The sequence below is a fragment of the Brassica napus genome, chromosome C3, assembly GCF_020379485.1.
Source record: "Brassica napus cultivar Da-Ae chromosome C3, Da-Ae, whole genome shotgun sequence".
NCBI classification, from domain to species: domain Eukaryota; kingdom Viridiplantae; phylum Streptophyta; class Magnoliopsida; order Brassicales; family Brassicaceae; genus Brassica; species Brassica napus.
Genome location: NC_063446.1, coordinates 55,097,736 through 55,120,693, shown reverse-complemented (window position 1 = coordinate 55,120,693; position 22,958 = coordinate 55,097,736). Strand labels below are relative to the sequence as shown.

At 38.7% G+C, this 22,958-nt stretch overlaps 2 protein-coding genes, 1 long non-coding RNA gene and 1 other non-coding gene across 4 annotated transcripts; 2 read left to right on the top strand and 2 right to left on the bottom strand.

The window, feature by feature from the left end:
• Positions 1-1,689: 1,689 nt before the first annotated feature.
• On the top strand, positions 1,690-2,511 carry LOC106359245 (glutathione S-transferase T3-like). Its single transcript, XM_013798974.1, has one exon. The coding sequence runs from the start codon at positions 1,690-1,692 to the stop codon at positions 2,509-2,511; it is 822 nt and encodes a 273-aa protein (XP_013654428.1).
• Positions 2,512-8,820: 6,309 nt separating this feature from the next.
• Positions 8,821-10,657, bottom strand: LOC106360139 (ceramide synthase 1 LOH3-like). Its single transcript, XM_013799734.3, has 6 exons — positions 10,366-10,657; positions 10,024-10,244; positions 9,774-9,929; positions 9,487-9,672; positions 9,149-9,363; positions 8,821-9,029 (listed from the first exon to the last, which is right to left on the bottom strand). The coding sequence occupies exons 1-6, from the start codon at positions 10,495-10,497 to the stop codon at positions 8,995-8,997; spliced, it is 945 nt and encodes a 314-aa protein (XP_013655188.2). The 5' UTR covers positions 10,498-10,657; the 3' UTR covers positions 8,821-8,994.
• Positions 10,658-12,570: 1,913 nt separating this feature from the next.
• Positions 12,571-14,809, top strand: LOC106361911. The gene is made up of 6 exons (XR_001272986.3): positions 12,571-13,157; positions 13,286-13,454; positions 13,570-13,812; positions 13,885-13,977; positions 14,077-14,179; positions 14,427-14,809. It is a non-coding gene; the product is annotated as an uncharacterized LOC106361911 (long non-coding RNA).
• A 1,422-nt stretch (positions 14,810-16,231) lies between these two features.
• Positions 16,232-16,338, bottom strand: LOC125584802. The gene has a single exon (XR_007321710.1). It is a non-coding gene; the product is annotated as a small nucleolar RNA R71 (small nucleolar RNA).
• Between the last annotated feature and the right edge of the window lie 6,620 nt (positions 16,339-22,958).

Genomic DNA, 22,958 nt, shown 5'->3' with positions numbered 1-22,958 from the left:
CAAAAAATTAATTTTTTATTATTCATTTAATTTAACTTTAAATTTTTACTTACAATATTTATTTTTTTTTTTAAGGTTGTCCCTAAAAAAAGGGACGGACGTTGGGTATTGGTTCCGTCAACGATGTTCCGAGAGCGACATCGTCTTATGGTCAGCGACGGGATGATGAAGTCACTGAGCTGCGTAGAGAGTCCGCTCAGCTGCGTAACGAGTTGACCGCGACAAAATCTCGTATGGGTGGAGTCGAGGGCTTCTTGGACGTTATTGCGGCCACAAATCCGGAATGGGAGTCCATGTTGAGGAACATGCGACAACAACATCCCATTCAAGGCGAGTCATCCGACGTACATAACGAGGCAGATGTTACGAGGAGGAGTGATGAATTCTACCAGGCGATGAACGACCCTTAGTTTTTTTTTGGTTGTTGTATTATATAAATTCAAAACTTATTTATATATAAAATATTTTCATATTGATTTATTTTTATTTTAAATTTTAATTTATTATTAAATTAAATAATTTTAATTATTTTTTGATTATATTTTTAAATTCTGTAAAATAATAAAAACGAAGTAAATTCGTAGCTAATGTACGATCTCTTTACGTGGAAACCTTACGAGGAAATTACGAGGAATAATAAACGAGTAATTTACGAGGAAACATTTACGAGGAAAAACGAGGAAAGATAAACGAGTATTTTACGAGGAAATTCTTTCGTGGTTGTTACGTGTATTTTGCGAGGAAACTCTTTCAAGGTATTTACGTGTAGATTACGAGGAACTTGTCTCGAGGTATTTACGAGGAAGTATAGCGACGTCCTTACGTGGAATGTTGACGTGGTCTTTACGACGAAATGCTCTACTTCGTCTTTACGACGAAATATATTCCTCGCTAAGTTACGACGAATTAGCGAGGAAATATGTGTTACGACAGATGAGTAACGAGCAAACGCGCTTCCTCGCTAATTCGTCGTAAAGCCTCTTTTACGACGAACTAACGAGGAAAACCGCCCTCGTTAAGATTATGTTTTCTTGTAGTGCAACGTTGACGATGGAGACTCCCACATCTGGAAATGATGGGATGTGGCGATTCAAGAAGAGCTTCGTGAAACGCAGACACAACTTAGGATGGTCAAGGATCAATTCTTTGAGAGTGACCAGAAGGTGGCTAAGCTTGACAAGATCGTGGGTGTGTTAACTAAAAAGACATCAGTGATTAACTATGGTTTGGCAAAGGGAGTTAGTGTAATGGTGTTGGTAATACTGGTCATCGTTATGGGCTGGTAAGTTTCATACCTTATTTAGATAATTAATTTGATTTAAAATTTGAAATTTTAACTGTTTTATCTTATATCATTCAAGGAAGAGCTTCAGAGGTTTTAAACATCAGTGTCAGAACTCGAGATGGGGTTGGCAGGTAACTTGTTTCATGCTTACTTACTAGTTTCAGTAATAAAAAAAAAACTTATCTCTTCATGCTTTAATTGTTTTTAATGCTAGATTTGATAGAATCGTACTTGTTAGGTTTAAGTGTAGCTAGTGTAGAAATTATTAGTATGATTAGAGTGGTGGTAAATGCTTGTTTGCTTTCTATCTGCCTAACACTCCGAAACTAAATGCGAACTTACTTTCTATTGGTTAATTAAGGGTTTGTGTTGCTAATAGAGTAACAGAAACCTATAATCTAAACATGAATACCACAACTGGCTTTGTTAATCTAATGTATTGTCAATCTTCAGTTGATCTTGAGTCACCCAAACCAGCTTGGTTCGGGTCGCAAGGTCCTGATGAGTTTGTTTTCCACCCTGGTGTCGAGTCTTCTTTCCAACCTGGTGTCCAGTCTGCTGTCCAGCCTACTGTCGAGTCTGCTAACAAAAAGAGGAGGAAATGGTCTCCTAATGAGGATAAAATCCTCATTGGTGCTTGGCTTAACACCAGCAAAGACCCCGTTGTCAGCTGTGACCAGAAAGCTGAACGTTTCTGGAAGAGAATTGTTGACTACTACAACGCAAGCCCTCAACTGGTTGGGACAGTACCTAGAGAGCTTGGTCCAGCGAAGCAGCGGTGGGCTAGGATTAACGAGCAGGTCTGTAAGTTCGTTGGATGCTATGAGGCGGCGTTGAGGGGGCAGAGAAGTGGTCAGAATGAAGATGATGTGATGAAAGCAGCCCTCGACTCATTCTTCAACATTTATGAGCACAAGTTCAGCCTCGAACATGCGTGGAGGGAGCTGAGGCATGACCAGAAATGGTGCACCACCTATATGGTTAAAGATGGTGGGAAGGAGAAGCGCAAACCAGTGGTGGACGTTGATACAGAAGATGATGTTGCCGAACCTGAAAGCAGACCAGTTAGTGTGAAAGCTGCTAAAGCAGCTGGTAAGAGGAAGAAGAGTGGCAAGGAAGAAGAGATGTCACAGCTTCAGTCCATCATGGAAATGAAAGAAAAGCTCTCTAAACAAAGCTCTCCAAAAAAGATCCTCTCTCCGAGATGGAAGAATCTCTTAAACTGAAACTCATGACTGAGATGTTATGATGATATTTAAGGTATTAGGTTAGTTACATGTAGTTACATGTAGTTATATGTAGTTTCTATTTGTATCACATGTCGTATTACTTTATTTATTTGCTAACTCTTGTCTTTTGTTTTCTTTCAGGTGTAGCTGTTGGACATGTGAACCTAGTCACGGGTTCTGAAAGTGTTTTGTCGGTTGGCTGAAGTGAATCCAAGTCACGGGTAGTTCTAAGAAATGTACTATAAGTTTCCCTTCTATCATGTCTTTAGGTAGCTATCTCTTTTGCTTAGTTTCCACCAGTCGGAGTTGTAATCTCTTTTGCTGTAACTCGGAAGTTGCGGATGCTCTTATTATCTCCAGCAACTTGTAATCAACTACTACTGCTTCTCTAAATTCGGTAACTTGTAATGAAATCCTCATGCTTCTCTTATATGCAACTCTTTTTAATCAACAAGTACTGCTTTTCTTATATGCTTGTAGTTGATCATGGTTGTAGTTGATAATGCTTGTAGCTGATCATACATATAAACTCGGTAACTTGTAATGAACCACTCATGCTTCTCTTAGTTACATGTAGTTGACCTTGCTTGTAGTTGAACTTATAGCTGATCATACATATAAATCAACTAGGCGTAGGTACATCAAACTTAGAAGGTCGAGTAGTTGGTCATTCTTGTATCACACTGATAAATCAACAAGTATCACACTTATAAATGTATGACCAACCCAAATAAACTTGTAACTTATAAATAAATTAGTGTGTTAAACTTATAGTTTTAAAACTTGTATCACACTTATAAAACTTATAGAAACCATATTAAAAAATAAAAGTTATACTTAAAAAAAAAAGTTATACACATTTTTATAGGAAAAGTAAAACTTATACCTTCTTTGAACTTATAGCTTTAAAAAAAGTTTTAAAAAAAGTTATACTAAATTTAACTTATATATTTTTTTAAAAAAATAAAATTTATACTTTATAGGAAAATGTCGTCATCTTCATCTGACGAAGTTTTCGAAGAAAGATTTGACGAAGTTTTCGAAGAAATCTTCGAAGATACATTCACCAACAGAGTCGAGGCCCAAACCAGTAACCAAAGGAGCCGTGCTTATATTGAACGAAACCGTGAAGGAGGACAAGACCGCTTATGGAATGACTACTTCAGCGAAGATGCGACATTCTCGTCACAAATATTCAGACGCCGCTTTCGCATGAATAACGATTTATTCTTGCGTATTGTCTATGGGCTATCCGTGAACTTTCCATTCTTTCAGCAAAGAAGAGATGCAACCAGAAGGTTTGGTTTTTCTGCACTACAAAAATGTACGGCAGCAATTCGTATGCTTGCTTAAGGTTCTGCGGCTGACACGGTTGACGAATATCACTGCACCTTCCTGTTTACATAATTTCACTAACGGAATAATACAGTTATTCGGAAATGACTATCTACGACGACCCACACCGGAGGATCTTCAACGACTACTCGATATTGTAGAAAAACGAGGGTTTCCTGGGATGGACGGGAGCATTGATTGTATGCATTGGGAGTGGAAAAATTGCCCGACCGCTTGGAAAGGACAATACGCACGAGGATCAGGAAAACCGACAATTGTCTTAGAGGCTGTTGCTTCACAAGATCTTTGGATATGGCACACTTTTTTTGGTCCTCCAGGTACCTTAAATGATATCAATGTCCTCGATCGGTCTCCTGTGTTTGATGACATTTTTGAAGGTCGAGCTCCCAGGGTAAGGTACATGGTCAACGGACACAGGTATAAGTTGGCATACTATCTAACAGACGGTATATATCCAAAATGGTCAACATTTATCCAATCTATCAAACTCCCTCAATCTCCAAAACAAGAGTTATTTGCTAAAGCTCAAGAAGCAGTCCGAAAAGATGTGGAGCGGGCTTTTGGAGTATTGCAAGCTCGATTTGCGATTGTCAAAAACCCGGTTCGTACATTGAACAAAGAAAAGATAGGGAAGATTATGAGAGCATGTATCATACTACACAATATGATAGTTGAAAATGAACGAGATGGATACATGCGGTACGATATATCTGAATTTGAAGAAAGAGACGTCACCAGAAGTTCACAGGTGGAAACCAACATGCCTACAAATCTGAATAATATGTTTCCCAATCGGAATGATCTTCGGGATGAGCATATTCATGAACGGTTGAAAAATGATTTAATCGAAAATATTTGGAATAAATTTGGTGATGAAGATTAATAATTAGTGTTTCTTGATTTCTTTATATTTATCATTGTATCTTTTTTTGTATCATGCAATTAATAAAATTTCAATTTCAATTTATAGAAAAATACTATAATATTCTTAAGGATTAATTTTGTGAGATGTTTTTGTGGAAAATTGTTTCTTATATTTCAGGACGAATTGGGGCAATGTCTTCTTTCTCATTTGACTACTGTTTTTTGGCTGAGGTCACTGCTTCAAATCTAAATGAAGACAAACTTGTGAGTCAATTTAGTTAGTAAAATAAATGGTTTAATCTATTATGTGTCTTTACGTTATTTGTTTGCAGTACCTTCCTGTGGGAGCTACGAGTTCTACTCCTTTGCACAAACAATGTCAAGAGACGATACTGGTGAACAAAGAGGGAAATTTATGGAATGTGAGTTTGCGATTTAGCGAATCTGGCGGCAAGTATTACATCACAAGAGGCTGGAGAAAGTTCTGTCTCGATAACAGATGCGAGATAGGAGACTTATTTGTGTTCAATGTGGTTGGAGATGAGAAAACTACTCCATTGATGTGTGTATGTACGGAAAGAAAAGAGTGCTCTGAAATTCTGAGCAAATACTTGAGCAGAAAGAGTGGTGAGTCTTCATTAGGTGGTGATTTATAATCATGCTGTATTTTAATATTTAATCATCTTATAAACTCTTATGTGTAATCTTTATATTTAATCATGTTTTTATTTAGGATTTTTTCTATCTTTATGTAAAATTATGGTTTTTATCTTTAATTGTTGTATTTTTATGTTTAATTATTGTTTTTATGTTTATTTATTGTATTTTATGTTAAATTATTCTATTTAATCATCCAATATATAAACAAAAAAAATAATTATTGTATTTAATTATTGTATCTTTAATTGTTGTATTTAATCATCTTATATTTCATTAAACAAAAAAAAATACATTTTTTATTCCTAAGAATTCCAACTTCGGAATCACCATTGTACACACATTTTTCACAAGAGTCCTTAACTATTCAAAAATAATAATAATAATAATACTAATACTAATCTAATCCTAAGGACTCCACAATGGGTATCACCATTGTGGATGCTCTTAGACTTTCTTCTTAACCGAGTTCGATCGGTTGGGTTTTTTTTGTTTTTTTTTTTCAGTTTACATGTCTTTAATTCATGGGTTTATTGGCGAAATAACCATTTTTCAGAGACAAATTAGGTAACTAACACTGATTTTGACATAATTTAATGTTTGTCTTTTTACTCACTTTTCAGCCGGTTATCCCCCTTTTAGTTACAATTGTTAAAATAGGTGACGTGGTGCTTTTCTGTCGAATACAAACACGTACATACATATAAAAAGGTGAGACGCCAGCTATTTATCACGTATGATAGTTACATTATAAAGAAAAATAAAAGGATACTAAGTGTACACGTTTTACAACTTATGGAAACGTAACGGAGAAACCAATTTCTTAACAATGCAATTTTATATGACGAAATAGAATAGGTGACGACGTAAAGGCTAAATAGCATGAAAATAAAATACAGAAATGAATATATGTTATAACCTATTAACTAATCACTAAACCCTGCAGAGGAATATGACCCTTAATCCAATATGAACCCATATCACCGAAAGTGTGAAATTCCAGGCATATGCATTCATAGTCTACCTAAAGCGCGTCGAATATAAACTCAACCGAAAATGTGAACTAACAGGCTGATGAATTTTTATTCTGTATGACCCAGGTGGAATAAGAAAATTTAAAATTGCCAACTACAAATGACAAAGCCAATTTTGTAGACATAAACGTATGTTGATATGGATATGGCTTTATGAAGCTGGTACTTCTGGCCCCAAATGTCAACACAAGTCGACTATAATTTAAACCCTTTCAAGTAATCACTATACCCAAACATGAGAATATAAACCCTAAACTCAAATATAAACCATAAATTCAAATAGAATGGAACAAAATAAATAATATAATATGAAAGTTCAGGAGTGTTCTATTCCATACCAAAATAGTATATAACACCAAACTCATACAACCCCTCAATAATTAACCATATAACAACCCCTCCATAAACTCCTAAATACTTAACCTTAAACCATAATCACTAAATCCTAAACTAAAATATAAACCATAAACTCAAATATAAACCTTCAACCTAAATAGAATGAAACTAAATAAATAGCATAATACATATTGATGAAATTATGAAATGTTTATGATATCATGGAAGAAGTTAATGCTAACCTCAACCTTACCCCTTTAACCAACAAAATACTATACTCTAAACCTTAATCATTAAACTCTAAATCCAAATATAACTCATAAACCCAAATATTAAAAGTATGTAAAATAATTAATTTCCTTAAATCATAAACTTAACCCCCAATCTCACCCACCCTCTAAATTCTAAACCTTAAACTTTATTTACTAAACCCTAAATTCAAATATAAATCTTAAACCCAAACAACAAATGTAGATGTGGTTAACAAAATTTGTGTGAAGTTTACACTTATGTGGATCGGGTTAACGAAATGATAAAATTGAGTTTTAAATTCTTAGCTTTGATCAATACGCATAAACTAAGATTCATAGCAATAATACAACAACAAAACATAATAGTGCTTATGCACTGTACAATCATATTTCTATTATATGTTCTGCGTATATAATAGAATACAACAAATAATAAAGATTATATACTCCATTTCACATGAATGGTCTTTCCATTTTACATACACACGATCTATTTCACTTATATACACATTGTATCATTGCATATAAATGAAAATACATTCACCAGCTGGCTCAAATCCAGTTTCGAATAATCTACTTGACAGCCTAAATCTTCAATTTATAACCTGAGAAACAAGAGAAAGATAAAGGTGTTAGGATTCATATAACAAGGTAAATGCAAAATAAATTATATAGTATAACAATAATATGGAATGGAAACTCTGTAAGATGTAACGATATGCATAGCCCACGATCTTAAACCACACAGGAGAATAAGAAACCCTATCAACTAATCATGATACCCTACACGGAAATATGACACTTAATTCAATGTCAACCTCAATCTTGCAATGACGAACTTAATATTCCGAAACTGACCCCTCTCCAATCATCACTAAACCCTACACGGAAATGTAAACCCTAATACAAGTATAAAATTAAGTAAATATAAATACAAGTATGAATTCAGAATCTAAAGAAGGTGATATAAAATTTTCGAATTGATTTCATTCAAAATCAAATGGAATATAAACGTCTATATTTTATTCTATTCCAAGTCAAATGGAATATACCTAACGGATATCATGTCATTTCTAGACGGTGAAACCCGTATGTAACGCAAATGCTATTCTATATCGAAACAATATTACTAACCATTTACTATGCATATCAGATAAAAACACAAGTGGAATAGTTGATTTGGACACAGACAAAGAGAATATGAAAATAATTTAAGGAAAAACACGGAGAACTTACAGGAGTTTCAAAGATCTGTGAAGAATCGAATTCGTGAAGTTGAAGAGGAAGGTTGTGTTACTAACCGCCGGTGAAACACTAACGCGGAAGACAATTGACAAAGGAGATGTAAAAGCTTTCGATTGCATGCGGATGCGAGGCGTTGGAGGAAATCGGCGTCGGAGACCTTTCGACTTCGAGAAAATTACCAAATGAAGTATAAAAGAGGAGATGTGAGGTAGGGGAAGACACGTTTTACTTTTGTACATAGTTAATAATTAATAATTTTAATTTAATTTTTGCAGGTTGCGCCGGTTATACGAAGGGGTATTACAGTATTAATGTATATATTTAATGGCGTGTATAGGACTGTTACGAGAAATAGCTAGTGGGTGAATTACAGTTTTTTTCATGGTTATAGGCTCCAATTTCCCTTAATTCATTCTCCATTTGTATGGATATGTTTCAAGTTTAGGCTTATGTTAGGTTCACGTTTACGTAACCAAGCTTTGTTATTTCTCAACGTATAATTTTTGTGTGTTTTCTTCTTAGTTTTTTTTAATTGCCACACACTGAAATTTAAAACAGATATATTTTGAAAAAGGGCTTTGAATTAAAATGAAGATAAAAAAAAGAATTACAAAGATATGATTTTTCAGATCATATGGTTTGAGAAAGCAAATACAAAAGAGAAGAGCTGCCACTTGAGCTAAAACAGACATGGTTACGGGTATACGCAAAACGATGGACAACAAGAGTCAAGACAATCAATCTTGGTGTTCATCATCTTCACCTTCAGAATCTGCAAAGAATATATATTGAAAACAAATAGCTAACACAAAAAAAATCCGAATAGATAATTTACAACATTATAAAGCACTAGTTGGTTTAGATATATGTATGCATATATATAAATCTTACCAGAACGGACGTCTCTAGCGATTTTGTCTTCGGAACGGATTTGGATGATGAACATACGACATATCAAGACCCACCAGTAGATGTGAAGAATCTGTAAGCACCATAGAAATGTGTTGAAAATGTAGTACATTGTAGAAGGCAGTCCAGTTTCTATGCCAGTAATTTCCATCGAATGCTTCTTGTCCCACTCTAGTTTCACGTTTATAGATTCATAACTGCATCGTTCAAATATCATACGTGGAGAGGAACCAAAAAAAAAAAAAAAAAAACATAAAGATCCAATTAAGTCGTTGCATTATATAAAATGAGTTATGGAGTTTAAGGTGAATGGTATAAACCTGGTACCCCAGAGGATCCATAAAGGGTAATAGATGAGTCGCAGAGCCGTCCATAACAGGAAAAATAGGATGAACGAGACAGTAGCCATGGACTCTTCGCCGCTGTATTTGCACATCTTGCCTATCTCTGCAAACACGTCGGTGATATCGAGAAGAGCCAATATTACAGAACCTACACGAGAAAATCTAGTGTACAAAGTATAACAAGAGGAAGTTGATGAGTTCAAAAGTCTCGAGAAAGATCAGAAAATGTAAAAAAGTCCTTAATATACATTGGGAGAACGTACCTGAAAACGTAAGACAAAATGATGAGGGATGAAGTTACTATGTGATGAACTATCATGACTTTGAAATCAGATCGTCTTGTTTCCCAAAAGAACAAAGCAAATAAAGAATACACATTCAAGCCACCGACAAACGTGTACAGTCCCTTCATTTTCAACCTGCGCAAGGGTAATATACAACTCACAAGAAATTAGGGTTTGATTTCTTGCGTCTGACGTAACACATTAAGTCAAGCTTATTCCTGAATCTTACTTTATCTTTTGGTCAGGCCATATCTGGTTTCCTGGTCCTAACCAGAAGCATCGTGTGTCTTTAAACCATGGCTCATTATAAGTGACGTAGAGAGCAAGTGCTTCGGTAGAGATAGAGCAGAGACATTTCCAAGCTGATTCTTTGAATTTAACCATCCTCTTTCTTCTACCGATTGAATCAACACAGTTTCCTCGAGGAAACACCACTCTTCTAGCAACTCTCTATAATGTGATATATTATGAATCTCTCAGAGATGACTTGCTTCCCAAGTCATGATGAATAGTAAGAGATATAAAACAAACTGAGTAGTGGGGGGGGGGGGGGGGGGGGGGGGGTACTTACCTCGAATATGGATCTGTCGAGTATCAAACGAAGAAAAAGGAAGAAGGGAGCAAAGAAGATGAGAACCCATAAATCAGAAGAAGATGGGTAAGATTCTTGGTTCCAATCCCAATTCAAGATTTTGAGATCCATCTAGTCGAGATCCTACAAAAACCGAAGTGTTTGGAGTATCATTAGTCTGTGTGTTTCACTTCTTGTTCTTCCTCTTTGTCCAAGTCAACCCCAAGACAGGAAGGGATGCACATGCATCCACTAAAATTATTTCAATTTTGGTTGTTCAGTAAGGAAAAATCATTAGATAAAATGGAAAATTTTAATTATTGCATCCATTATTTACATCAAGATTCGCCGCCCCTGGTCAACCCCATAGGAGAAAGAAAAGGAGTATCCTTGCAAGAGAATACATCGGAAAAAGAAGTGTTAACCGGGGTCCAACCCTGTTGAAGCCATCATGAACCAAAACAAACCATTGGACTGATACCGGTTTAACATCACTACACTGACATTGGTGTTCGTCTCGGAGAGCATTATCTTATCGTATAAAATTTGGTTATTCAAAGTTATAATTAACGCACGATTGTGACACATAATAATCTATTATATTAAAATATAAATATTTTCATGTGTGATATTTTTATTTGGACGTAATTTAGTTTTTTTATTAAATGTATTACTTTAATGCTAATAATATATAATTTTTTTACTACTTTAATCATAATATCTTTTGATATCTTTTTAATTTAATATATATATTTATATTTATAAACTCTAACAACTCTATTGAAAAGATTGTAACATGATCTTAATTGTCAAAAATTAAATATAAATGTTTTCATTAATTTCGTAATTAGTAATGAAATGTTATTATACATTAATATATATATATATAGATTCAGTTATATTTTATAAAATGAAATGAATAAAATTATATCCTATTTGATCTATTTTATAAGAATATCAATCATTTTAAAAGAAAACCATTAACTAAATATGATGAAAAGTATTTTAAATTGATAAGTTAATATATTTTGTTTTCATAAATATAAATCATTTGCTAAAAAAATATAATATGTTGGTAGAACGGTTTAACATTAGTAAACTATATAATACATGTATAAAAGTTAACTTATCTGAAACATTTATATATACAGTAATTTATTATATAAAGTGAATAAACATTAAAAAAATTGCTAAAGGAAATCTATCATTTTAATAACGAGTCAGGATCATAATATATTAAATATAAAATAGTTTTCAAATATGTTGTTTCATGCATCAAAATTTTGGTTTAATAATCAAACGCAAATTCAATAGTACAAATATATACTAAAAAGCAACATATATGTAATGATTAATTACTTTACGGCATGAAAACTATAAAATTATTTTATTTGAAATAATTATATAAACATTTAAATATATGAGTAACTTTGAAAATATATACTCTTTCTGTTTCATAAAATTATATATTCTTGAGAACAAATTTGTTTCGAAAGATTTATTTATTTTTTACATTTTCAGTGCATGTTTTATTAACTAATTGCAAACTTCAAAAAACTTAATTTCATTTATTGAATTTTTATTAGCTTAAAAATATAGAAAAAAATCACAAAAAAATTATGCAAATTTAATATGTTTTATTAAAATGTGTGAAAAATTTAAAATATATAATATTTTGAAACAGAGGAAATATTAATTATATAAAACAAATATATATATATATATATAAATGCGAAAAAAATATTTGCACGCACTTGTGCGTATCAAAAATCTAGTAATATATTTAAAATTGTGACATGACGATTATTAAAACAAAAGGTCAAGTAGGACATGGTAAAGATCAGCTTCAGCTTCTGAAGCGTGGAGACGACGATTGAAAATCACGTCGCTGGCTGGAGAGACGTCGGCGGTGATGGATAACTGAAGCAATGCACTCTCAAGAGAAAAGATGCCACGTGTTTCGGAATGCAAGAGCTTCTTCGACGTGTTTTCTGTTGTTGTAATCTTTTTTTTTTTTTTTTGTAACTGGCTTTCTTAAATTAAAATCCAAAATAAGTAAAATGTTTTACAAGAGCCCATAGGCTATATAGTGTTAGAGTCTTGCCCAATAAACTCATATAATGAAAACCCAATTTAACCCAATTAGTGATAGAGCCCAAGATGAGATGGCCCAATGATGAAGATGGGAGCTTTGTAATTGTCGCAGGGGAAGTTTGAGAGACACGACTTTGACGATCAAGGTGTTCGGTGAGAGGGAAGTACGATGATCTCCAAATGGCTCAGCGAATCCATTGCTGCATCATCTCCGACGATCGGATTCCCGAAAACTTTGAATTTTGTTTCTGATCTGATGGTCAATTTGAGAAAAGAGAGAGTCAATTGATCTGAATTGGTTTGTATGCAGGCGTTGATTACGCTCGTACCAGATCCAATACATAGTAGCCTGCCAGCCAAGAAGGGTGAGTGGTCGAGTTGCAGTAGGGGGCGGGAGAGAGATCATCTGGTTGAGGGAGCTCTCCCATCGCCGGTCCGGTCGGAACCTGCATCTATACGAGACTCGGTTCCACAATTCAAACGCAAAGTCGCATTCCGAGTATAGATGATCCCGAGACTCATCAGTTGTGTTACATAGGAGGCATAGTGAAGGGACCTGAAGGCCCCCAGCTGATTAGCCTGTCTCGAGTAGGGATCATGTTCTGCACAACTAGCCAAGCACGAAAACTTTGTCGTGGGATGCTTCGAGAGGTCCAAACTGCCGATGACCAATCAACCTCCTGGATTTCTCCTCGCAGGTGATGATATATCTCCCCCGTGTTATACTTTCCTTTAACCCTTCCATTTATCTCCCACAACTCCTCATTGAACTGGATCGTAGTAATGAAGGAGAGAACCTGTAACTGATGCTCTGTTCTTGCTGCAGGAATCCTCCACGCTCCATTACGATAAAGAGAGGCCAGTGTTGCATCTTATGGAATTCCAAGTCGTGATCTACCACCATCCAAATATTCTCGCAAACTCCCATAAAGACTCCAATTGTCAATCCAGAATCTGCCACATTCTCCATTTTGTATTCTCAGATGAATCAAGGGGTAAGCTACACTTCTTAACTTCAACAATTTGTTCGGTAACCAAGAGAAGTTTTGTGATGGGTTTGTTGTCCAGAAGTATTTTATTGACCCTTTGAGTATCACTTCTTTGAACCAGGTGACCCATACAGAGTCCGGTCTGAAGAAGAGAAGCCATATTAATCGCAGACAACAAGCTTTATTCCACGTCTGAAGGTCCTTCACTCCCAAGCCGCCCTCCTTCTTTTTTTTTACAACCGTAGACCAGGCCACCCTCGCCGTATTATTAGCCTCAAGATTTCCTTTCAACAAGAAGGCGCTGCACATTGAGTTTATCTTGTTCACACAAGCTTTGGGAAGCACAAATGATGCGCACCAAAAGGTGGTAATCCCTGAAATAACAGTTTTTATTAGCGTTAATCTCCTTGAAAATTATACTATTTTTGTGGACCAGGAAGAGAAGCGCGTCTTGATCTGGTGAAGTAACGGTTCACAGCTTGCGAGAGACATTTCCTCGAGTTCGTAGGCACTCCTAGGTATCTTAAAGGTAAGTTACCACACGCCATTCCTGTCGATACTTGAATCGTATTTATCTCTTCTTCTGTTAGTCCTGATGCGAAGAAGCTCGTTTTCTGCATGCTTACAGCCAACCCTGATCTATCTTCGAATTCTCTGAGGACTTGGAGTACACACTGGACTGACTCTAGGTTCCCCTCGATGAAGATCAGTAGATCATCAGCAAAGGAAAGGTGCGTCAATTTTATTTTCTTGCAGTTTGTGTGGTACTTAAACCTTGTCTGAGTTGCTACGGCATTGAGCATGTGGGAAAGGCAATTCATTGCAATGACAAAGAGGTAGGGGGAGAGTGGATCCCCTTGCCTGAGTCCTCTTGTTCCTTTGAAATACCCATTTGATATATGGTGTTTTTAATACCATTATATGTGTTCTTTGAGTTAATTCTCAGTTCTAATTCGTGCTTATTTGATATCATTCCAGGTTTGGAGCAGGTGAAAGAGTAAAGAAGAGAGTGCCATGAAGGAAGAAGTCATTTTGGAATATCTAACGCATAACAGCTAGTCGGATCAATCCGAAGGTTGTTCCCAAAAAGAGCAAGCGACTGACTGTTCCCGACTATTAAGGAAACCTCCAAGATTTCAGGGGTTTGCCCTAGATTTTCTCTCCTTTCTCAGCTGCCGGCGCCTCCATATAAAAAGCCTATGCTATCATTTGTAATTCCTTACGCTAGTTTTACAAGAGACCTAGAATTATATTGGATTTAACAACTTGTAAAGGAGAAGGCTTCATCTCTCATTTTCACGAGAAGATCATTCTGAACCCTTGTCTTTCTATTTTATTTTATATGCAGTACTATTCAGAAATCATGTCTGTGTCATCTTGTTTTATGATTGAGTAGTCGGCTAAGCTTGCTTAGGGTTTAGAGTGTCAATTGCATGAGCTAAACGCAAATAAGTGATTTTAACTGTTCTTCATTCATATTGTTCTTACTGCTTGCATTGAATTGATCACTTAATGTTCAATCTCTAGTTTAATCACCTAGCTAACCGCTTAGGAGATAAATTGATATATATTGAATGAGCTTCATATCCCTAATCAGCGAGAGTAGATATTAGGTATTAAGTGAACTAATCGGACCTGATCTCTAAGGCTTGCTTTCGCGTCTTGTTCCAAGTGAGAGCTTAGGACTCAAGACCGATCAGCAAAGGGAACAAGTCCGCGATAGTGGATTGTTCTAGATGAGTGATCCGAGTTCTAGACTGCACCTTGTTGCACTTGAATAGTTGTTTGGTTCTGCATTGACACCCGATGAACAACCCTAAGCCGGCTTTCATTTAAATCGAATTTGAATCTTTAGGTATTCTAGTTACTTACGTCACCATTGATTTTAAAACCCCACTTGTTTGCCAGCTTAATATTGAACTCATAAGAGTAAAGAGTAAACAGGTCCTCTGGATTGAATCTCAAATATTACGATTACCACTATTAACTTGACAGTAGCAAATATTCATTTTTAGTGTATCAAGTTTTGGCGCCGTTGCGACGGGGACCAGGCTTTTACCTTTATTTTTCGGTTTAATATTTAGTCTAAGATATCTAACTTGCTTTTAATTCTTTGTTGGAACAGATGATCCAAGTGCATGACCAGTAAACATACTCGGAGCAACGCACAAGGACCACTACATCAACTGACCAAGGACGAACTCGCAAGATTAGAAAGATAGAACCGTCAACAATCCAGAACAACCGACACCAACATGGGTGATCACGGCAATCAGGATGACCTCACTACTGCACTGGCAATCATTCAACAACAAATGCAGACTCAGCAACAATAGATGTTGCAGATGCAGCAGACCATACAAAATCAGCAACATGCTCAAGAAGCAGCTGAGAAAGCTGCGCGAGAAGAGCGTGGTGCTCTTATTGGGGAGCGGAACCTTCCGCGGAACTTCGCTACTAACCGCTCCCCCATCAACCCTCCTCCTTGCACTCGGCAAGACTATGAGACCAAACCTTCACTGATAAGTCTGGTACAGAAGAGCACATTCAGCGGTCTCACTACTGACATCCCGATGGACCACATCGAAGCATTTGAGAGAATCTGCAATTTCTCTCGTTCTAACGGAGTGCCACCAGATTATGTCAAATGCACGCTGTTCCCATTCTCTCTTGAAGGGAAAGCTTCTCGCTGGCTCCAATCTCTGCCGACCGGTTCTTTTACCTCATGGGACCAGGTCCGATCAGCGTTCCTGAGCCACTTCTACACGAAGTCTAAAACCGCGGCTCTACGGCACATGATCTCCAATTTCAAGCAGAAGTCTAATGAACCTTTTCATGAAGCTTGGGAGAGGTACAAGGAGTACCAGAGAGAGTGCCCGCACCATGGGTTTGACGATGACTATATATTGGAGGTGTTCTATGATGGAGTGAGCTATGAGTTTTGAAACTCCCTTGATTCTTGAGTAATGGAGACTTCATGACTCAAACCACACCTGGTGCGTTCGAGCTGATTGAGAACATGGCTTCAAGTTCACTAAACAAGAACAAGGAGCATAACCGCTCGAATAGTGTGAACAACATAGATGATCTCGCTGCAAAGGTGGACCAACTGCTTAAGGGAAACCAAAGCCAAGTGTTCATAATGGAAGAAGCAGCTCCTGAGAAGAGTGCCGGTGACCTGGCGTTTGATGCTGAAATATCAAGAGACGATCAGCAAGAGGTGAGCTACGTGAATGGGCAAGGATGACAGCTCAAAAACTACCACCCAAACCCTAACGTGAGGAACAACCCACAACTTTTCTGGCCTAAGCAAGACAAACCAGCTGATCCTGCACAGAGTAACCAAGGTCAGTATGCCGGGTATCAAAAGAACTACCAACCCCAGACCTATGTTCTAAGTCAACCGCAGAACAATCCACCTCAGATGCAGAAACACCAGAACACTCAGCCAGCTACCTCCGCTCCTGTCGCTGTTCCGCAAGATGAGACAAAAGCTATGTTGCAGCAGCTGCTCCAACGACAACAACTCCAAGGGAAGGCTTTAAACCAGGTTACTACCGAGATCAATACCAGAATGAACCATATGTTCAGCGATTTGAGCACCAAGTACGACAATGTCGCGAGTCATATGAGTTAGATGGACATTCAGATTGCTCAGACTGCTGAGAGCATCAAGAGGCAACAAGGTACTCTACCTGGGAAAACCGACAAAAACCTTAAGGAGTGCAATGCGGTTGGGTTGAGAAGTGGAAATCAACTGTCTGAGCCGGTAAAGAAGAGGTTCACTGCGGTTGAGAAGGGGAAGCAGAAAGAGTCGGAACAACCACCAGCCGATACCCCGGTAGCTGAGAAGGAGAGGGAACCAACAGTTGGAACCAATTCGCCAGGACCAGAACAACCAGCTGAGGCTGTCCGCCCGATCCCAGAGCATGTTCCTGCTCGCGAATACAATCCTAAAGTCCCTTACCCTGTTCCAGCAAAGGCTACTCGTAAGGACCGAGAGGAGATGAAGTACAGAAAGATGCTGGAGGACCCAACAGTCCGACTCCCCTTGATGGATGCGATCCAGATGATGCCCTCCATGCGCAGCTTTATGAAGAGATTGATCTCAAGAAAAATATCAGAGGAAAGCGAATTCATGACTGTCTCTAAGGAGTGCAGCGCCGTGCTTCAGAACAGGCAGATAAAGAAGCGAGGAGACCCTGGCAAGTTCATCCTCTTTATCCAGATTGGGAAGACAGTTTTCTCATGCTCCTTGGTTGATCTGGGATCCAGTGTAAACCTCAAGCCCTACTCTGTAGCACGACGTCTGGAATACACGCTTTTCAAACCAACTAAGATGTCCTTGGTGTTCGCAGATAGATCAGTTAAGTCCATAGTTGGTATTCTAGAGGATCTTCAAGTAAAAGTCGGGAACACCTCTGTTCCAGCAGACTTCGAAGTTCTAGAGCTGGAAGAGGAATCCAAAGATCCTCTCATCTTAGCAAGACCGTTCCTATGTATTGTTGGAGCCATCATTGATGTGCGGCAAGGGAAGATTGATCTCAATCTGGGGGAAATAGTCATGCAGTTCGAGATGGATGAGCTGCTGAAGAAGCCGATGTTGGATGGACAGACCTTCGAGGTAGATGAAGGGATTGATCCACTGCAACCTCGCGACGGGATGATCGAGGAGATTCTAACAGAATATCCACTTGAGCTTGCACTAGTAAGAGCTGAGGCCGAGCAGAGTGTCGAGAACATTGACGTAGACGAGTATGCAAAGATGCTTGACTCTGCAAGGAGTTTGGAAAGAATGGTGGCGAGTCTAAGTCTGGGGGAAGAAAGCAACAAGGACGAGAACACTCCAACTGGAGCAACCCCTTTACCGAACTCGCTTGTTCCGCCGAACCTACCTGATGATCCCTGGAGCAAGTTGAAGAATCCCAAGGTTGAGCTAAAACCCCTTCCCAAGGGGCTCAGGTACGCTTTCTTAAGTCTGAATTACACTTATCCAGTCAGTGTGAACGCTGAACTCAATAATGTGGAAACTGCATTGCTTTTATGTGAGCTTAGGAAGTATCGTAAGGCATTAGGATATTCACTAGCTGACATACATGGCATCTCACCTGATTTATGCATGCATAGAATACACCTAGAAGATGAATCAATGACTTATGTTGAATATCAGAGGAGGTTAAACCCGAATCTAAAAGATGTTGTTAAGAAAGAGATAATGATACTTCTTGAAGCGGGTGTGATCTATGCCATATCTGATAGTAAATGGGTTAGCCCTGTTCATATAGTACCTAAGAAAGGTGGGATCACTGTTATCACAAATGAAAAAAATGAATTGATCCCTACTAGAACAATGACATGACATCGTATGTGCATTGATTTCAGAAAATTAAATGCAGCCACTAGAAAGGATCACTTTCCACTTCCCTTCATTGATCAAATGCTTGAGAGAATGGCTTATCACCCATATTACTGCTTTTTAGATGGTTATTCAGGTTTCTTTCAGATCCCTATCCATCCGGACGATCAGGAGAAGACGACATTCACATGCCCATACGGAACGTACGCATACAGGAGAATGCCATTAGGCCTGTGCAATGCGCCAGCAACATTTCAGTGCTGCATGATGTCGATCTTTACTGACCTGATTGAAGACATTATGAAGGTTTTCATGGACGATTTCAGTGTCTATGGAAGCTCTTTTAGTGTCTGTTTGTCAAACTTGTGCAGGGTACTCAAAAGGTGTGAGGAGAAACATCTGGTGCTCAATTGGGAGAAGCGTCACTTCAGAGATGAGATTGTTCTAGGGCATAAGATCTCCGAGAAAGGCATTGAGGTAGATAAGGCAAAGGTCGAGGTGATGATGAGCTTGCAGCCACCAACAGCAGTGAAAGCTATCAGAAGCTTCTTGGGTCACGTAGGGTTTTACAGGAGGTTCATTCAGGATTTCTCATAAATAGCGAGACCACTCACCAGACTGTTCTTCAAGGATATCAAGTTTGATTTCGATAGCGAGTGCTTTGCTGCGTTCCATACGATCAAAGGAGCTCTAGTCAGTGCACATGTTGTACAACCGCCAGACTGGGATCTCCCTTTTGAGATCATGACTGATGCTAGCGATTTTGCAGTTGGAGCAGTCCTTGGGCAGCGCAAGGATAAGAAACTTCATGTGATCTATTACGCAAGCAAAACCATGGATGAAGCTCAATGCAGATACGCTACGACTGAGAAGGAACTCCTGGCTATTATTTTTGCATTCGAGAAGTTCAGATCCTACCTGGTGGGATCAAAGGTGATTGTGCACACAGACCATGTTGCTCTTAAGTACTTGCTCACAAAGAAGGATGCAAAACCGAGGTTGTTGAGGTGGATTCTTCTTCTCCAAGAATTTGATCTCGAGATAAAAGACAAAAGGGGAGTCGAGAATGGGGTTGCAGACCACATGTCCAGAATGAAAATTGAGGACGACACAGCTCTTGATGAAGAACACAGAGTGGAACACGTCAACGCGATTGGTCTGTGCTTCGCGGAACAACCCCTGAGCATAACATCCGATTTTTCTCGCATACCGGAACAACCAGTAGCCGCGATCCAAAAGCAGTACTCTCACCTTCCCTGGTTTGCTGAGATTGCGAACTTCCTAACTGCTGAAAAGGAACCACTTAAGTTCACTGGAAACGAGAAGAGGAAATTCTTAAGAGAGGCGAGGCATTATGTTTGGGATGAATCGTACTTGTACAAACATTGCAAGGATGACATATTCAGAAGGTGTGTTCCAGAGGCAGATATTCCAGTGATTCTACATCATTGCCATGGTTCCTTTTATGCAGGGCATTTCGCCACATTCAAAACGGTTTCCAAAATCCTCCAAGCATGTTTCTGGTGGCCAACTATGTTCAGAGATGCTCACGCCTACATAGCTCGATGCGATGCATGCCAGCGACTTAGGAACATCAGCAAAAGGAATGAAATGCCTCAGAATTACATTTTAGAAGTTGAGGTGTTCGACTGTTGGGGAGTTGACTTCATGGGACCATTCCCTCCGTGCTTCAAGAACGAGTACATCCTGGTCGCCGTTGACTATGTCTCCAAGTGGGTAGAAGCAGTGGCGAGTCCCACTAATGATGCAAAAGTGGTGACTAAGATGTTCAGCTTCGTCATCTTTCCGAGATTTGGGGTGCCTAGAGTGGTCATTAGCGATGGCGGAACACACTTCATCAACAAGGCATTTCAGAGCCTGTTGAAGAAGAATGGGGTGAAACACAAGGTGGCTACCGCTGATCACACCCCCAGACGAGTGGACAGGTTGAAGTTTCCAACAGGGAAGTCAAGAACATTCTACAGAAAACTGTCAATACCTCGCGCAAGGACTGGTCGCTTAAGCTGGACGATGCTCTCTGGACCTACAGGACAGCCTACAAAACGCCGCTAGGGACCACCCCCTATAACCTGGTCTACGGTAAGCCTTGTCATCTTCCTATCGAGCTCGAATACAAGGCTGCATGGGCGGTCAAGTTACTGAATTCCGACATCAAGCCAGCAACTGAGAGGCGCATGATCCAAGTCCTTGAGCTGGAAGAGATAAGGCACCTCGCCTATGAGAGTTCCAAAATTTATAAGAAGAAGACAAAAGCCTACCATTACAAGCGAATCATTCCCAGACGTTTCGAACCAAACGATAAGGTCTTGCTCTTCAACTCCAGACTTAGGCTGTTCCCAGGCAAGCTGAAATCTAGATGGTTCGGACCCTTCACCGTTAAGGAAGTCCGCCCTTACGGTGATGTTGTGTTGCTGGGCAGAAAGGGAGACGAGTTCGTCGTCAATGGTCAGCGCATCAAGCATTACCTTGCTGACTTCACTATCGCAGAGGGTGAAGAAATTCCCCTAAGCGATCCCCCATCAGCCTGATCGGCTGAGCCAAGTCAAGCTAATGACTTTAACTAAGCGCTTGGTGGGAGGCAACCCACTGGTGAGTGTATATATTGTTTTCTATAGTCTATTTTATTTCTTTTCAGATTTAGTTGCATGTCAAAAACAAGAAAAACTGAGGAGGTTCATCGCTCGCGCAACAGACGTTCGTTTGATCCGGCCGAGAACGGCGAGTCCGACTGAGTCCGCAAGGCTATTCTCTATCCATTGTTCTATCTATCTGAACTCTTTATTTTTATGCTTTGTGTTGTTATTTGGCTGACCTCGATTTGGTTTCACACCAGGGATGGTGTAAATTAAATATGGGGGAAGCACTTGTTGTGTGCTGATACTCTTCGTCTTTGTTTCTGAGTCAGTCCCTATGTCATTTGGATGTTTTATTGAGTCAATTTAGGATCGAGTCAGCCAAAATTCTTGTGGGAATTAGGACCTTGTGTTGTGATAATCTTTTAACCACCTCGTGCTCTAACTTTCTTATCCAGTGACCTTAGCAGTGATTAAAGACCCACACTTGGACCTGGAACACCCCTGACTTATCTCATTTGATTCTCCAGAAGCTCTCAACCGATCAGGTTACACTGGGTAGACTCAACTCCACCTAACTTGAACCTAATCTTGGCTGAAGTTCTTCTTGTTATGGGCACTAGATCAGGGAAACGAGACTTACACTCAGGACTTCTTACTCCTTTTACCAATTTTTCTGATCTTGAGTGGCTAGCTCATCTTTAGCTAGTTCCCACCTTGCGCCTGAGCCTTTATTTTTACCCTCATGCACTCTGCTTTTCAGTGTCATATGTGCAGATATGTGCAAAAGGGCCAGAGATGAAAGGATCGACGCAGCCTCTTACTCGTTAATGCCATACACTCAGAGAAGAGAGATCAAGCATGAATAGAACAGTCGATGAGACCATGCTCTAACAAGAGAACAGTCTATGAGTGCATGTTCTAACTAGAGGAACAATAGCGACCAGTGAGAAATAAAAGAATAGACCACCAGTGGCTGCGAAACATTCATTCTGTTGCGTCTCCCTCGCAACCCCATCACCTTGTATTCAAAAAAAAAAAATAATAATATATATAAACACACGCCACTGGGAAGGATGAACAAGGAGTTGGTACCAATTTTTGAGGAGTAGGCAAAGGAAGTCAAGAACTGAAGAACAGTCCCACGGTTGATCCGAAGGACAGAACAACTGCACCCGTGAAGCAGAAACGAGTAAGGTCTGTGGACATCAATGGATCTGTCCTCCCCTACTATTTTGCGCGATATCCTGCATCCACTTAAATTTGGTAGCCCCTAAACACTCTTAGCTCCACAATGAAATAGCCTGTTCCTTACCTAGCCCGTCTACCCTGAATAGTGTCTGTGATGAGAAGCTCACGCTGTTCTTAATTGAATTTAAGGAGTTTTGTCTCGATATTGTACCTTTTTTCAGGTATGAGATACATAGTATGGAGCTGATTTTCGAACAGCAATCGTGGGTGTTCTGGTAAGGGTGTGTGGTCTGAGTCTACAGCTTGTATGGTTCAGAGATGTGTGGTAAGAGTATGGTTATTGAGGTCAAACGAGTTTCCACTCTTTCA